The sequence below is a fragment of the Salvelinus alpinus genome, chromosome 2 (assembly GCF_045679555.1).
Source record: "Salvelinus alpinus chromosome 2, SLU_Salpinus.1, whole genome shotgun sequence".
Lineage (NCBI taxonomy): Eukaryota > Metazoa > Chordata > Actinopteri > Salmoniformes > Salmonidae > Salvelinus > Salvelinus alpinus.
The window spans coordinates 70153266-70171493 of NC_092087.1; the positions used below are offsets into that span (position 1 = coordinate 70153266).

At 43.5% G+C, this 18228-nt stretch overlaps 1 protein-coding gene across 9 annotated transcripts in view; it reads left to right on the forward strand.

Moving 5' to 3' along the window:
* LOC139567571 (regulatory-associated protein of mTOR-like) overlaps positions 1–18228 on the forward strand; it is a 194975-nt gene that overhangs the window by 20377 nt on the left and 156370 nt on the right. For all 9 annotated transcript variants that reach the window (XR_011673424.1, XR_011673425.1, XM_071388929.1 and 6 more), the window contains exon 4: positions 7480–7562. Coding sequence is in view for 7 of the 9 variants with exons in the window: in XM_071388929.1 (XP_071245030.1) it covers positions 7480–7562 (83 nt within the window). In the remaining 2 variants the exon portion in view is untranslated. The remainder of the gene's footprint in view (positions 1–7479; positions 7563–18228) is intronic.

The window sequence follows — 18228 nt, forward strand, 5'->3', positions numbered from 1 at the left end:
ACAGCCTTATTCTAAAACGGATTAAATAAGATGTTTTCTTCATGAATCTACACACAATACCCCATAATCACAAAGCGGAAACAGATTTTTAGAAAGGTTTGCTAGTTTATATATATTTTAAGAAGTACATAACTTATGCAAATAAGGTTTCAGACCCTTTGATATGAAACTTCAAATTAAGCTCAGGTACATCCTGTTTCCGTTGATCAGCCTTGAGATGTTTCTACAACTTGATTGGAGTCCACCTGTGGTGAATTCAATTAATTGGGCATGATTTGGAAAGGTCGAAGGAATTTTCCGTAGAGCTTCGAGACAGGATTTTTGTTGCGGCACAGATCTGGGGAAGGGTACCAAAACATTTCTGCAGCATTGAAGGTCCCCAAGAACAGTGGCTTCCATCATTCTCAAAGGGATGACATTTGGAACCACCATGACTCTTCCTAGAGCTGGCCGCCTGGCTAAACTGAGCAAACGGGGGAGAAGGGCCTTGGTCAGGGAGGTGACCAAGAAACCGATGGTCACTCTGACAGAGCTCCAGAGTTCCTCTGTGGAGATGGCAGAACCTTCCAGAAGTACAACCATCTCTGTAGCAATCCACAAATCAGGCCTTTATGGTGGAGTGGCCACACATCCTTGAGTCTTCTTTGGTATGATGCTACATGCTTGGCACACCTGTATTTGGGGAGTTTCTCCCATTCTTCTCTGCGGATCCTCTCAAGCTCTGTCAAGGTTGGATGAGGAGTGTCGCTGCACAGCTATTTTAAGGTCTTTCCAGAGGTTTGATCTGGTTCAATCCCGGGCTCTGGCTGGGCCACTCAAGGACATTCAGGGACTTGTCCCGAAGCCACTCCTGCGTTGTCTTGGCTGTGTGCTTAAGACGTTGTCCTTTTGGAAGGTGAACTTTCACCCCAGTCTGAGGTCCTGAGCGCTCTGGAGCAGGTTTTCATCAATAATTTCTCTGTACTTTGCTCCGTTCATCTTTCCCTTGATCCTGACTAGTTTCCCGGTCCCTGCCACTGAAAAACATCCCCACAGCATGATGCTGCCACCACCGTGCTTCACCGTAGGGATGGTGCCGGACATGATGCTTGGCATTCAGGCCAAAGAGTTCAATCTTGGTTTCATCAGACCAGAGAATCTCGTTTCTCATGGTCAGAGTCCTTTAGGTCCTTTTGGAAAACTTCAAGCAGGCTGTCATGTGCCTTTTACTGAAGAGTGGCTTCCGTCTGTACTCACTGCCAAAGGTGAATCATCAAAGTACTGAGTAAAGGGTCTGAATACATATGTAAATGTGATTTTCTAAAAATATACATTTACAGAAATGTCTACAAACCTGTTTTTTGCTTTGTCATTATGGGGTATTGTGTAGGTTTTGTGTATTGGTTAGGGGGAGAGAAAAAAAACATCATCCATTTTAGAATAAGGCTGTAACGTAACAAAATGTGGAAGAATTCAAGGGGTCTGAAGACTTTCCGAATGCACTGTAACATGCAAATGTCCCCTTTTGTGTTTTACACCTCCAGCAGTGGAATTACATTTCTGAGTGCATGTAATTCAGTTTCAGTGGCATATAGTATGTTCTTAAACTGCAGTAATTTATGTCTGAGATGATGAGGAATGCCCAGTCATGTTCATATCATCAATAGCTTCTACCAGGTCTTCTACCAACATTTTTGTTTTACATGTGTTGTGTCATCGGAAAATGCCTCCAACCCTTGATACAGTTTGGAAATCAACTTTGGATGTTCGTCAGACTGCCTTAAAATAGCATCTGGCTTGTCCAGTGTTTGCTGCATAGAGAGAATAAAGGGTTGTATCTGCAGAAATGTTTCTCTCCTGTGTCAGACTGGTCTTCCCTCGCTGCATGCTGAGATCCCTGTCACCATCTGATCGTCCTAAAAATGAGGGATGACAAAGAATTACCTTGGTGTACGTTTCTACATGATATTATCTAAGAATAGAATGTATGGTTCAATAATTGAAATGACCATTATTCCCTGATCCCGGACTGTAGCTTTAATGTTAAACTTCTGTCACGTAGCTGCTGTAGTTCTACCCATCAATTCAAGATGGAACTTTGTATCATTCACTGATATTGTTAATATACTGCAAAATTCCATAGTTCCATAGACTGGTCTTCCCTGGCTGTCTGACCATTTTGGGGCCCATGTCGCCATCTGATCCTGCTAAGACATGTCGAGCATAGTGTTGTGTACTGACTGCACTAGAGGGCTGCATTCCTGCGGGTCCCGACAGAGATCATTGCAGCGCAGTTGGCATTTTTCATGCTGTGGGTGGTCAGACTGACGACTTTGGGATGCAAATATATTTTGTTGTCCCACAGATTATTTGGAAACGGGACTCTTTCTGCTTTGTATGCGTTAGTCTACTTATTGTATTAACAGCACATCTTTTTCGCATTATTCACACACTCAGAATTTTCTGCTTCAACTTCAGTAGCCTACCTCTCCTAGTTGGGCGTGAGAGTTCAACGGTGCATAGTATTTGTGGTCTCATTGATAGAGTAGGCTGGCTACATGCGCTGAGAATCACGTGGCGGTTAAATTGAATATGAAATTAACTTAAATATGATTAGACTGTAGTTTAATGCAGTACCTAAATACATATTGATAATGGAAAGAAGTGGAGGGCTGTCAACCAACGTGAGTCGAAGTGCAATCAACACATTAAATCATCATACTATGCTTGCGCCTTTTTCATTTTCAATAAGTATTTGTCTCTGCCTGCAAATCGTTCTCCTAAAGGTAGGCTACATCCTATAGGGCTACGCAAAACCTAGCAAGTGTCGCGGTCATCATTCTTGCTGCTTCCAATTCAGTAGCCATACCTGTGAGATCAGGTGCCGTGTGGTCTCATTTAAATAGTAGGCTATAGCCTATGCATGGGATGACAAGCACGGGGCAGTTATCTTTCCAAGGAAATGTACTTCCTAAATAGGCCTATGATTAGGCTATAGTTTACTACATTGTCTGGAATATTGATCATCCATATTTCAAATTTTTTAAAGTGTCGATTTGCCCCCCCCCCCCACCTTTGTTTAACCAGGTAGGCCAGTTGAGAACAAGTTCTCATTTACAACTGCGACTTGACCAGGATAAAGCAAAGCAGTGCGACAAAAAAACAAGTTACACACAGGATAAACAAAAGTACAGTCATACACAATAGACAAATCTATATACCGTGTGTGCAAATGAAGTAAGGAGGTAGGGCAATAAATAGACCATAGTAGCGAGGTAATTACAATTTAGCAAATTAACACTGAAGTGATAGATGTGCAGATGAGTGTGCAAATAGAAATACTGGTGTGCAAAAAGTTAATAAAAACAATATGGGGATGAGGTAGGTAGTTGGGTGGGCTATTTACAGATGGGCTGTGTACAGCTGCAGGGATCGGTAAGCTGCTCAAATAGCTGATGCTTAAAGTTAGTGAGGGAGATATAGGGCTTCAGTGATTTTTGGGATTCTTTCCAGTAATTGGCAGCAGAGAACTGGAAGGAAAGGTGGTGTTGGCTTTGGGGATGACCAGTGAGATATACCTGCTGGAGCGTGTGCTACGGTGACCAGTGAGCTGAGAAGGCGGAGCTTTACCTAGCAAAGACTTATAGATGACCTGTAGCAGTGGGTCTGGCGACGAATATGTAGCGAGGTCCAGCCGACGAGCGCATACAGGTCGCAGTGGTGGGTGGTATATGGGGCTTTGGTGACATAACGGATGGCACTGTGATAGACTGCATCCAGTTTGATGAGTGTTGGAGGCTATTTTGTAAATGACATCGCCGAAGTCGGGGATCGGTAGGATTGTCAGTTTTACGAGGTTATTGTTTGGCAGCGTGAGTGAAGGAGGCTTTGTTGCGAAATAGGAAGCCAATTCTTCTAGATTTAATTTTGGATTGGAGATGCTTAATATGAGTCTGGAAGGAGAGTTTACAGTCTAGCCAGACACCTAGGTATTTGTAGTTCACATATTCTAAGTCAGAACCGTCCAGAGTAGTGATGCTAGGCAGGCGGGTGCGGGCAGTGATCGGTTGAAGAGCATGCATTTAGTTTTACTAGTGTTTAAGAGCAGTTGGATGGCATTGAAGCGCATCTGGAGGTTTGTTAAGTGTCCAAAGAAGGGCCAGCTGTATACAGAATGGTGTCATCTGCGGAGAGTTGAATCAAGGAATCACCCGCAGCAAGAGCGACATCATTGATATTTACAGAGAAAAGAGTCGGCCTGAGAATTGAACCCTGTGGTACCCCCATAGACTGCCAGAGGTCCGGACAACAGGCCCTCCGATTTTACACACTATCTGAGAAGTGGTTGGCGAGGCAGTCATTTGAGAAACCAAGGCTGTTGAGTCTGCCGATAAGAATGTGGTGATTGACAGAGTCGAATGCCTTGGCCAGGTCGATGAAGACAGCTGCACAGTACTGTCTTTTATCGATGGCTGTTATGATATCGTTTAGTATCTTGAGCGTGGCTGAGGTGCACCCGTGACCAGCTCGGTAAGCGGATTGCACTGCGGAGAAGATATGGTGGGATTCGAAATGGTCAGTGATCTGTTTGTTAACTTGGCTTTTGAAGTCTTTAGAATGGCAGGGCAGGATGATATAGGTCTGTAACAGTTTGGGTCTAGAGTGTCTCCCCCTTTTGAAGAGGGGGATGACCGCGGCAGCTTTCCAATCTTTCGGAATCTCGGACGATATGAGAGGTTGAACAGACTAGTAATAGGGGTTGCAACAATGGCGGCGGATAATAAAATCTTCCCACTCCTAAAAGGTAGGCTGTAAAAATAGCTCAAGAGAAAGTGCAAGTCTCTCCAACTCTGCTCTCTTCAAACAACATCTAGCATATTGCCTGATACAGCCCAGTAATACAATATAAGGGCCATGTGAGAATGGAAATCTCTGGAAATTTCACCTATTTCACATGTAATTTTTGTGCATTTGATATTGCCTTGCTGGGACCATGGCTGGCAAGTGATCTGTGTCACATATGCTTAAAATAGCATTGTGGGACTGCGGTTGGGGTTTGGACCAGTTCTTGCGGTAGCAGGCAAGAAAATAACCTTGCCGAACCCCCCCCCCCCCCCCCCCCTTTTCTAATTTCCTTAATTTTGTGGCTAAAGTCATATATGTTCTGTGGCCCACATCAGAGTCAAATACTTTCTATAGAACAAATTTCATGTGAGGATAGGCAACCAAAATTAATAATTAATGTATGTGTGTTATATTAAACAGAGGAAGTAAAATGTAGGCAAGCATTAAACATTTCAGAACAACTGCTAGTCGAATACGATATGGGAGAGATGACGAGATTTGGCAAAGATATTTATTTATAGACTAATACACTTGAAACAAATAGCCAACCGAAGTCTGCAGACATTACAAGTGCCTCCCTCGCAATGAAACCGATATAAAAAATCTATTGAAACACAGCCTAACGTGATCAGGTATCTCAACTATCAAGGAAGTCGCAGCAATAAAGAATTGGGTGCGTGCGTGTTCACGCGAAAGGGGGGGGGTTCTGGCAGGGGGGAGTTTTTCGGCACCGGTATAGCCTAGTGTCTAAGCCTACATTACAAGGTTATTATGGACAAAAGAGCAAGATTTGTTTTTATTTATCTACCTGCAGCATTGATGATCATGTCACCAGAATAAGACGCTCGATATTTATTGGTAAGGAGCATCAACCTCAGCACCTTGCGTTTTCACCACCCTGTGAAGTTCATCAATACTCATTTCATCTGCAGCCTAGTGGAAGGACCACACATGTCATCGCGTGACTCCAAATTTACTTTATGATGGTTATTATATCAATATTTGCACATAAAAGCGTTTCCACCACCATTTCTCGCATTATTCATTTTTACAGACAATAAGATCCCACCGTGTCTATTTATGTTTTGTCGACATTTGGAAAGTTTACCGACATTTGCTGTTTCCATCAGGCCTGTCGTGATTTTTTTTTTATCCGACATGTACTTAACTCGCATAAAAAGGTTGGATGGAAACCTGGTTAGAGAATAATAATTATTCTGATAAAGGAAATGTGACCTTTTCACAAAACAGAACCATACAAAGTAAAAACGAATGTTTTACATTGTGGAAATGTATGAAAATGCAACAAAATCAGAAAAGAAAGGGCTCCATTTAAAACCACTTAGAGTGTATTTGTTGCCACCCTAGGATCATGCACTACTCGTGAAGCATATTTAGAGCTTTTGTTATTCCAAAACATTAAATACAGTCATACTGTCTTAGAAATGAGAAAAATATAGTGATATAATATTATGACCCTATTGCCCAGAACCTACATCCAAGTTTTGTAAGTAATCTCATAACACTATATAAGACTGAGAAGAAACCAGACAGACAAAATGACAGTAATAATTCAACAATACGCCTCCACAGATTGTTTGACAAACCGAAACCACATGAAACTCTGTTGAAAAACTCAAGACCGTTCAATGGTAGCGTTTTATGAAGGGAACCATTTAACACATTCAAAAAAGCAGAGACTTCTGACAGGCTGCTCCTGTTTGCATTGTCCTCAGTAAGTCTACAATGAAACTGTCAATCATCAGATCATGTTTTTTTTTAAGATATCTGTGTAGAATAACTCTAAATGCACAATCATTAGCTATCATTCTTCTTCTCTGACACTCCTCACCCCACCCTCTTCCTCCTCACCCCACCCTCTTCCTCCACACCCCACCCTCTTCCTCCTCACCCCACCCTCTTCCTCCTTCATTTTACAGATCCCATCTGAAGAGAAATGAATGAGTCATCCCACTTTAGGGTCATCTTACGTTTGCTCACTGCAGTTGCATTATACTGCACAATATACATTTATTATTTCCTTAACTTGCTGGCTACTGGAAATGTATCATCTATCAATAAATATACTTTTCTCCAAAACAATTGTCTGTCCCTGAATATGCATATTGTCAATACATCCGGTAATTTCAAAATCAATAATGTTATTGTCTGCGTTGTGGGCATAATTTGATATCTCAGAATCTATAATATGCCCTATACTTTATACAATTGATTCCTTCTTGTCAATATTTCAATCCGAAGCGCTGGGGCGATTTCTCCGTCTTATGTAGTTTAATTTGATACGAGAAATAGCCCTACTAAACAAATGGCGAGGGATTGTGATACTGGTTCTCTATTGGGTTAACTGTCTCAGCTGAATTTCTGCTTCATTGTGATGGCACTATTGGGATCTATCTGATCTCTGTGTTACTTTGGATCTACATGACTTTTGCCTTCCCATTTCATGAACAGTGTAAAAGCAATGCTTCTAGATAAATATCAGGTCAAGAATTATGAGTAATGTGGTCATTTTTCTGCATTTCACTAATGTTTTGTGGACAGAACATTTCACCCTATGTTTTGCTGTGCTGGTTGTACCCAAGTCTAGTGTTGTCTGTCTATGATAATGAGGTGTCTGTGTTTCCTCTCCTCCAGACCCTCTGTCCATGAGTCCACAGAAAGCCCTGGAGACCATCGGAGCCAACCTGCAGAAGCAGTATGAGAACTGGCAGCCCCGGGTGAGTGAGTTCACATGGCCCCCATGTTCTCCCTCCTCTCCCACCTCAGTGACCCATCACCCACACACACCAGTCTGTACCTGTACGTACTGTGTTGTGGATCACTGTCTCACTAGTCTCTAGACAGGCTCCTATATGTCTTGGAGCTATGTGTCCCACGCGTGCACATAAGCAATCTCGCTTAAACACACTAACACATACCAACTCTCTCTCTCACCCACACCCACACCGTCCCACCCCCCACTACACACACCGCCCCACCCCCCATGACACCCCCCCCCCCCCACCCCCCCACGTGTGCGTCCCTGTTCTCAGTGTCGGTATGGGTTCTCTGAGAAGTGGGATCTGTTCTCTTTGAAGTGGAGTTGTGTGTTTGTGGTGTCATTAACGTGAAGTTGCGTTGGCTGTGTAAGCCCATAACTTAGTGCCTTTAGTGTTGATATGTTACAGACACTTACAGCAAACTTAGTATGGTCACGATATTGTGTGTATGGAGTGTACTGGCACTCTGTGTACAGTGTGCATGTGAGTTCAAAGTTTGTATGTGAGAGCGAGCGTATGTACTGGCGGCTGCCGCTATCCTTTCCCAGCGGTGAGCAAGGGCCTCTCCTCATGTCTGTAACCTGTCTGTGGCTAAGAGCTCAGAGCTGGAGCAGATAGCTGGGGCTACACTCACCTGGCTGGGGCTACCCTCATCTCCTAAACACCCACTGACACAGGGGGGGAGCACAGAGACTATGAGTATGTGAGAAGTATGGAATGGAAAGGAGATTTGAGCGTGGGAAGGACAGTAAGTAGAAAGGAGAAGGAGATAGTGAAACAGACCAGCTGAGTGTGGGCTGAGTGAGCCAGAGGTCAGAACCAAATGGTGGGAGAGAGGAGGAGAGAAGGAGCGGGGGAGTGTGAAAACATTCAGTCTCTTTCAGCTTCAGGACTTATGCCTACTGCTAGGCCACAGACCAGAGACCACTTCTGAGCCACAGACCTCTCTGTATGCTGTAACGAATAATACCAGCACTGAGCTGAACTTACCCTCTTACCTGTCACACTCTGACTCTGGGTTCATGTGAAAACCACTGTTTGTTCTTGAAAATGAAATTGGACCTAAAATAACTTTGTGCTTTACATACTGTATCTTGTATATTTAGATGTATCATTTACAGTTGAAGTCGGAAGTTTACACACACTTAGGTTGGAGTCATTAAAACTCGTTTTTCAACCACGCCACAAATTTCTTGTTAACAAACTATAGTTTTGGCGAGTCGGTTAGGACATCTAATTTGTGCATGACAAAAGTAATTTTCCCAGCAATTGTTTACAGATTATTTCACTTATAATTCACTGTATCACAATTCCAGTGGGTCAGAAGTTTACAATACACTAAGTTGATTGTGCCTTTTTAAACACCTTGGGAAATTCCAGAGAATGATGTCATGGCTTTAGAAACTTCTGATAGGCTAATTGACATAGTTTGAGTTAATTGGAGGTGCACCTGTGGATGTATTTCAAGGCCTACCTTCAAACTCAGTGGCTCTTTGCTTGACATCATGGGAAAAATCAAAAGAAATCAGCCAAGACTTCCACAAATCTGGTTCATCCTTGGGCGCATTTTCTAAACGCCTGAGGGTACCATGTTCATCTGTACAAACAATAGTACGCAAGTATAAACACCATGGGACCACGCAGCCGTCATACCGCTCAGGAAGGAGACGCGTTCTGTCTCCTACAGATGAATGTACTTTGGTGCGAAAAGGGCAAATCAATCCCAGAACAACAGCAAAGGACCTTGTGAAGATGCTGGAGGAAACCGGTACAAAAGTATCTATATCCACAGTAAAACAAGTCCTATATCGACATAACCTGAAAGGCCCCTCAGCAAGGAAGAAGCCACTGCTCCAAAACCGCCATAAAAAAGCCGGACTACGGTTTGCAACTGCACATGAGGACAAAGATTGTACTTTTTGGAGAAATGTCCTCTGGTCTGATGAAATACAAATAGAACTGTTTGGCCATAATGACCATTGTTATGTTTGGAGGAAAAAGGGGGATGCTTGCAAGCTGAAGAACACCATCCCAACCGTGAAGCAATGGGGTGGCAGCATCATGTTGTGGGGGTGCTTTGCTGCAGGTTGGACTGGTGCACTTCACAAAATAGATGGCATCCATGAGGAAGGAAAATTATGTGGAAATATTGAAGCAACATCTCAAGACATCAGTCAGGAAGTTCAAGCTTGGTCGCAAATCGGTCTTCCAAATGGACAATGACCCCAAGCATACTTCCAAAGTTGTGGCAAAATGGCTCAGTTACACCAGCTCTGTAAGAAGGAATGGGCCAATATTCACCCAACTTATTGTGGGAAGCTTGAGGAAGGCTACCTGAAACATTTGACCCAAGTTAAACAATTTAAAGGCAATGCTACCAAATAATAATTGAGTGTATATAAAAAGAATGTTAGACTACAGAAGGGAGCAAATAATTTACATGTTTTTTTAAAGAAATAAAAGCTGAAATAAATAATTCTCTACTATTATTCTGACATTTCACATTCTTAAAATAAAGTGGTGATCCTAACTGACCTAAGACAGGGAATTTTTAATAGGATTAAATGTCAGGAATTGTAAAAAACTGAGTTTAAATGTATTTGGCTAAGGTGTGTGTAAACTTCTGACTTCAACTGTACATGTAGCCATTGTAACTAATTGTCTTCACTTTCGATGACACAGATGACCTGAACCACAATGTGAGTACAACCCTGTTGCACAGAATCAACGGTCTTCTTTCCCGTCTTCTGAAAACTAGAATGGCCACCTCGTTGGTACTTAATCAGTTGCTTCCAAGCCCAGTGCCTGTACTACCCATGTTTGGAGGGACTTTCTCCAGTGTTGGCAGTGCCAGCCTAACCTGTCATTATGTCTCTCTCTCTGTTTGCTCCTCCACTCTCTCATTGACCCTCCTGGCCACTGTCACAGAACACTGAGAGAAGGCAAAATACTGACCTGGCTGCTGCCCAGAGCCCAGTCTTTACTCTGTCGCTCTCTCAGGGAGTGTTACAGTTGGACAAGAGCATGGTTTGATGGACTACTGTGTTAGGGACTATACACTATTTCCTGGCTTGGAGTCCGTAGCATGCCCAGCTATGGCACATTATCCCACATTTGTCCCTCTGTACTGTAAATTATTCACGTGGCCTATTTTTGTCTCTGGTTCCCTTGGGATGTAGCTAGTGCACTGTAACAGATTTAGCCACATATGTCCCACCAGTGTATCTATCTATTTAGCTATACATTCATGGCTTTGTGTTAAACCCTTGCTTGGGTATTACATTAGCCTAGCGTAGCGTTACATTGCTAATTTAGCCCAACATGTTAAACTACGATACTTCGTAATGGCTGTAATGGTGTACTTTAGGCCTATTTGGTCCCCTTGGCTATCATGGCATATCCAAGAGCAGCATAGCCTGACCTAGTGCTAGCGAAGCATGCTGCCAGTTGCTCATTATTGATAAAGAGTCTGAGTGAAAGTGACACCAGACTCCTGGCACGGCGGCGCTGCAGAGGGACAACGGGCTAATCTCATCATGATCCATCACCCTGCCAGCCCACGCTGACTGATACACAGGCCCAAAATAGACACTCACAGACGCTGGGAGGCCTGGGCCAAAACCGTTGGCAGTTTCTATACCTGTACATGTCCTACCTATATGCTATTCCTTTCCTATTCAATACTTTGCACAGAGATACACACGCATATCAGTGGAGGCTGCTCAGGGGAGGGCGGCTCATAATAATGGCGGCTCATAATAATGGCTTGAACGGCGCGAATGGAATGGCATCAAACCATTTGTTTTGATGTATTCAATACCATTCTGCTCCAGCCATTACCACGGTCCCGTCCTCCCCAATTAAGGTGCCACCAACCTCCTGTGACGCATACGTACAGACAAATATACACATGCTCACAGGCCCACTCACACGTGACACACAAAGACGACGATCTGTGGTGAACTGGGATTGACACTTTCATCGCATCTCGTCTAATCATCTTCAAAGTTCTCCTCAATATCTCGCCTCCACACTATAACCCACTGTTGGGCCTCTGCTCTGCCTCTGATTGGGTTCAATGGGTGCATTGCTCCCCTAGTCTCCTCTCCTCTAGAGCTCATCCTCACCTAGCTAACCCACTCTCCGCTTCCTAATGGGCCCTCGTTAATATTTTATTTCTTCTTCACTGCTGTACACAAACCAACCACCGCTAATGGCAGAGAAGGGAGAAGTGCAACTACCCAAACTCCCACAGCTATGTGCATAGTAGGCGGTTGCTGCTGGAGCTAGCTCGATTTGTGCTGGCGTTGCACGACTCCTATGAGATCGATAATGATGTAGCCTACATGTTGTATCAACGTTGTATTGCCGTCAAAATGTGACAGCTTGCATAACAACTGCCAGGCGTTGCTTAACTCTTGGCTTTGAAGGGTAAAACATGACAGATTAGTCAGTGCACAGATTACAATTGCTCACTTGTGGTTTGCTCATCAGTCTTCTCTTGACTTAAAGGAGTTACCAGTTCTGTTATACTGTGGATGTCGATTCAACTGAGAACTAGCACCGCATTCAGTTTCATGACTGTCTCATCTGTGTTGAGATGCCACTCGTTGCTCTATTCTGTCTTTCTGTCCCCGTTTGCCTTATTCCTACCCTTCCTGTCTCTTTCATGTTCCTTTCTTTTTTCCCATGGTACTTTCTCACCCTCTTTCACCCTCTTTCATATCATGCATTCCTCTTCCCCCTTTTCTCCCTCTTTCTCATGAGACAGTTGGTTAGAATTGTTGATTTGTGCCACATGTCGTAGTGGAGATTCTCCCCTCTCCTCTCCACTGGTTGAGATGAAAGCTCCTGTTTTTAAAAGCAGCAACATTGTCAGAATGCCATTACCTTTTTAACAGCCCTGTGGCAGAGAAGGCTGGCTGAGCAGAGCTGGTATGACTTCTCTGCATGCCTGCATTAGTCTCTTCCGCTCTCTCTCACCCTTTCTCTAACTCCCCATCGGTCTCCCCCGTAACTTTCTCACTTTCTATCTTTGAGCTGTTTTTTTTTCTGCGAGCACTGCACTGGCTGTAGATCCCTGCTGTCCAGTAGAACGCCTTCTGCATTATTTATCAGTGTTCTAAAACACTGCTCCTGATTGGGTTTTAGATTCTCTTTTATTACCCGGGCTGTATTGAGATCTCAGCGGGAGAGAGAGAACAGAGCGCGAAAGGGACGAAGTGTTGGGTGACTGAGCTCACGTGATCTTGACAGTCTAACTCACGTTCCATAGTTTATGGTGTGGATGATCGTCTGGCCAAATACAGAGAGGAGTTAAAATTTGGAATGCTAATATTTTCAGAACAAAGTGGAATTCACATCTTCACATGCAGAGATGGCGTTCCCTCTCCCAATGCTCAATGATTTGCCTACCCCTTTAGGCAGGACATCACAAACTATTCAAGCTAGGGGAAACTAGCATATAACATGTAGAGATTTCCTACCAGCCTCTCTGGATCGGGGTGGGGGTGGACCATTTGGCACACAGGAAGATGTATGGTTGTCTACTTCCCTTGGTCAGTGGCCGATCCATAGATCGTCTCTATAAACAACGTGGTAATGAGCTGAGGCACCGGTCAAGGCAATGGGATCCCTATGGGAGAGAGAGGAACCAGTTCAGAGCAGTATCGATCAGCTCTCTGCCTGCTGATCACCTTCATAAATATCATAGGAAAGACGACTAGAGATCTATAGACGATCTGGTGGTGGTCGCGAACGTTTAGTGCAGATCAAGTGTCGATTTGTATGATCTAGTACAGTACATTGATCCACTTTTGAAATGTAAACTTAGTTAACAAAACAATAGGAACACCTTCCTAATATTGAGTTGCACCCCTTTTTGCCCTCAGAACAGCTTAAATTCGTCGGGGCATGGACTCTACAAGGTGTCAAGCGTTCCACCTGGATTCTGGCCCATGTTGACTCCAATGCTTCCCACAGTTGTCAAGTTGGCTGGATGTCCTTTGGGTGTTGTACCTTTCTAGATACACACAGCTGTACAATTCTGTTTTTTTGTTCCTACCTAGTAGTTAATTGCACTCACCTGGTGTCCCAGGTCTGAATAAGTCCCTGATTAGAAGGAGAGGAAGAAAACCGGAAGTGTTTGGGCCCTCCAGGGCCGACATTGAAGAGACAGAACATAGATTTTTCTGTGTACTGTTGGACTGGTCAATAGCCTTGAGCAAATACATTAGACATATGGTGGTCGATGTCTTGATTTTATCACCTGTTAATAATGATTGAGAGGGAGTTGCAGTGTATTCTCCTGTGTAGGCAGGCGTGAGATGGAGATCGTGTCATGTGAGACTTGACCGTGAGTGACAATTGTGTTAGTCAGACCTCACATCATCTCAGTAAGCAGAGTGAGTGAGGGTTGTGTGACACCATTGCAGTGTATGTTTGACTGTGTGGGAGGGGTTTCAGACTGCTCGCTCCATGTCATAAAAGTTATGAACAGGGCGAATAGTTTGACAGAACAAATTAAAGTGGATTGGGTTATTACAGATTTATATGACAGAACTGGCAAAGGGGGGGGGTTATAGGTATGAGTGAGTTTGTGCGTCCACTGCCTGATTTTGTGCGTGTGTGTGGTAGGCAGAAGATGTGTGTGTTTGTGTAATGATTGTTAGCTGTGTCATGCTGCTCTCCACAGTTTATGACTCATCTCTCAGCTGCTGCTCCAGTCATGTTTCTGTGTCAGCGATGTTCAGGGACAAATGGGCAGTGTAGCACTATTATTAAATACGCCGGCCGTGTGCGTGTGAGCGATCCCGTGTTTGTCTTGTGTGTGTCATTTGGCAAGACCCATTGGAGCCCAGCCATGGAGAGGATACAGACTACAGAGCAGGAGGAGAGACCCACAGGAAGACAGGATGGGACTAGGGACAGAAAGAAATGAATGCTGCTTCACTTCCTGCACTTAACTAAATCTACAGTTATTCTATCTATGTGTAAATGACTGTGGATGGATCTGTCTGGGCTCTAACTTTGCGTTTGCAAAACTATGATTTGTGTGTTAGGCAAGGCTTGAATAGGACTGTGACGGTCATGGAATTTTGGATGACTCTAATTAGCCTGCCAAATGACTGCAGTCACTGTAATAACTGTTCAAATAGCAAAAAATATATATACATTTTTTGCAACCCTTCTGTAGTCTTTAACATTCTTTTTATTTACATACACTCAATTAGTATTTGGTAGCATTGCCTTTAAGTTGTTTTTCTTGGGTCAAATGTTTCAGGTAGCCTTCCACAAGCTTCCCACAATAAGTTGGGTGAATTTTGGCCCATTCCTCCTGACAGAGCTGGTGTAACTGAGCCATTTTGCCACAACTTTGGAAGTATGCTTGGGGACATTGTCCATTTGGAAGACCCATTTGCGACCAAGCTTTAACTTCCTGACTGATGTCTTGATGTTGCTTCAATATATCCACATAATTTCCCTCACGATGTCATCTATTTTGTGAAGTGCACCAGTCCCTCCTGCAACAAAGCACCCCCACAACATGATGCTGCCACCCCCGTGCTTCACGGTTGGGATGGTGTTCTTTGGCTTGCAAGCCTCCCCCCTTTTTCCTCCAAACATAACGATGGTCATTATGGCCAAACAGTTCTATTTGTGTTTCATCAGACCAGAGGACATTTCTCCAAAAAGTACGCTCTTTGACCCCATGTGCAGTTGCAAACCGTAGTCTGGCTTTTTTATGGCGGTTTTGGAGCAGTGGAATCTTTCTTGCTGAGCGGCCTTTCAGGTTATGTGGATATAGATACTTTTGTACCTGTTTCCTCCAGCATCTTCACAATGCCCTTTGCTGTTGTTCTGGGATTGATTTGCACTTTTCGCACCAAAGTACGTTCATCTGTAGGAGACAACGCGTCTCCTTCCTGAGCGGTATGATGGCTGCGTGGTCCCATGCTGTTTATTCTTGCGTACTATTGTTTGTACAGATGAACATGGTACCTTCAGGCATTTGGAAATTGCTCCCAAGGATGAACCAGACTTTGTGGAGGTCAACATTTTTCCCCCTGAGGTCTTGGTTGATTTCTTTTGATATTCCCATGTCAAACAGAGGCACTGAGTTTGAAGGTAGGCTTTGAAATCAGAAGCTTGTAAAGCCATGACATCATTTTCGGGAATATTCCAAACTGTATGTACACTTCTGACCCACTGGAATTGTGATAGTGAAATAATCTGTCTGTAAACAATTGCTGGAAAAATTACTTGTGTCATGCACAAAGTAGATGTCCTAACCGACTTGCCAAAACTATTGTTTAACAAGAAATTTGTGGAGTGGTTGAAAAACTAGTTTTAATGACTCCAACCTAAGTGTATGTACACTTCCGACTTCAACTATACATACATACTCTCTCTTTAGGGTACCTGAGGATTATATAAAAACGTAGTTTGACTTGTTTTAACAAAGTTTAGCCAGAGCGTTTTGGATTCCTTTGTCTGCATGTTGAACTCAAATCGATGGTGCCAACTTACTTTTTGGGATATAAAGAAGGAGTTTATCTAACAACAGAACCATGCATGTTGTAGCTGGGACCCTTTGGATTGCTAATCAGAGGAAGATTTCCAAAAAGTAAGTGATTATTTAAATCGCTATTTGAGGTTTTATGAAGCCTGTGCTGGTTGAAAAATCAGCCCACAGACTGATTTCCAACTGTGACTCCCAGTAGCAGTACCAAAACTCCAAACTCTTCCTCGGTTGGAAGAAACAAGCCTGAAACTTTTAACAAAGACTGTTGACATCTAGTGGAAGCCATAGGAATTGCAATCTGGGAGCTGAAATTGCATAGGACCCATAGCTTTCCATTTGTAAGAGCATGGCATCTCAAAAATAAATCATTTCCGGTTGGATTTTCTCCTACCATATCATTTGTGTTATAGTCTCATACATTATTTTAACATTTCTACAAATGTCAAAGTGTTTTCTATCCAATGGTACCAATTATATGAATATCCTGGCATCTGGGCCTGAGTAACAGGCAGTTTACTTTGGGCACGTCAGTCAGGCGGAAATTCTGAAACAAGGACCCAAGCCCAAACAAGTTAAGGTCTCTCCAGAGATGTTCGATCGGGTTCAAGTCCTGGCTCTGGCTGGGCCACTCAAGGACATTCAAAGACTTGTCCCGAAGCCACTCCTACGTTGTCTTGGCTGTGTTCTCTGTTCGTTGTCCTGTTGGAAGGTGACCCTTCGTCCCAGTCTGAGGTCCTGAGCGCTCTGGAGCATCAAGGATCGCTATGTACTTTGCTCTGTTCATCTTTCTCTCGATCCTGACTTGTCTCCCTGTCCCTGCCGCTGAAAAACATCCCCACAGCATGATGCTTCCACCATGCTTCATCGTAGGGATTTTGCCAGATTTCCTCCAGATGTGACACTTGGCATTCAGGCCAAAGAGTTCAATCTTGGTTTCATCAGACCAAGGAATCTTGTTTCTCATGGTCTGAGAGTCTTTAGGTGCATTTTGGGAAACTCCAAGCGGGCTGTCGTGCCTTTTACTGAGGAGTGGCTTCTGTCTGGTCACTACCATAAAGGCCTGATTGGTGGAGTGCTGCAGAGATGGTTATCCTTCTGGTAGGTTCTCCCATCTCCACAGAGGAAATCTGGAGCTCTGTCAGTATGGTCATCGGGTTCTTGGTCACCTCCCTGACCAAGGCCCTTCTCCCCCGATTGCCCAGTTTGGGCCCGGGCAGGCAGTTCTAAACTTCTTCCCTTTTAAGAATAATGGAGGGGACCTTCAATGCTGCAGAGATGTTTTTGTACCCTCCCCCAGATCTGTGCCTCGACACAATCCTGTCTCGGCGCTCTACGGGAAATTTCTTCGACCTCATGGCTTGATTTTTGCTCTGACAAGCACTGTCAACTGTGGTACCTTTATATAGACAGGCGTGTGCCTTTTCGAATCATGTCCAATCAATTGAATTTACCACAGGTGGAGTCCAATCAAGTTGAAGAAACGTTTCAAGGCTGATGAATGGAAACAGGATGCACCTTAGCTCAATTTCGAGTCTCATAGCAAAGGGTCTGAATACTTGTGTAAATTAGGTATTTCTTTATGAAAAGCTGTTCACTTTGTCATTACGGGCTATTGTGTGTAGATTGAAAACATATAATTTAATCTACTTTAGAATAAGGTCTGTAATGTAACAAAATGTTTAAAAAGGGAAGGGGTCTGAATACTTTCCGAATGCACTGTACAACCACGGTTTTATCTGAAAATGTTAACACACGAGGCTGATGGAACAGATCAGAACTTTAAGCTTAATGTTAATAAACTATTTCTTCACATTATACTCACAGCAATGCACACACAGCAATACGTACAAATGTTCCACAATGCAAGTAGCGGGAAAGCACTGTTCTAATGAGCACCTGATTTGAAAACCAAGAGAACAGTAGAGAAATGCTGCTTTCAATTGCACGTGAGGAAGTGTTTATAAAATAATTCAATGTTTCTATGGTCAGATTTTGTCTAAGCTAATTTGAAGCAAGGTAAGACCTGCCTCATAATATGAAGTAAAATATCCAAGTTTCAAACAATTAAATTGTTTGAGATTTGGTTACTCAGATTGGTGG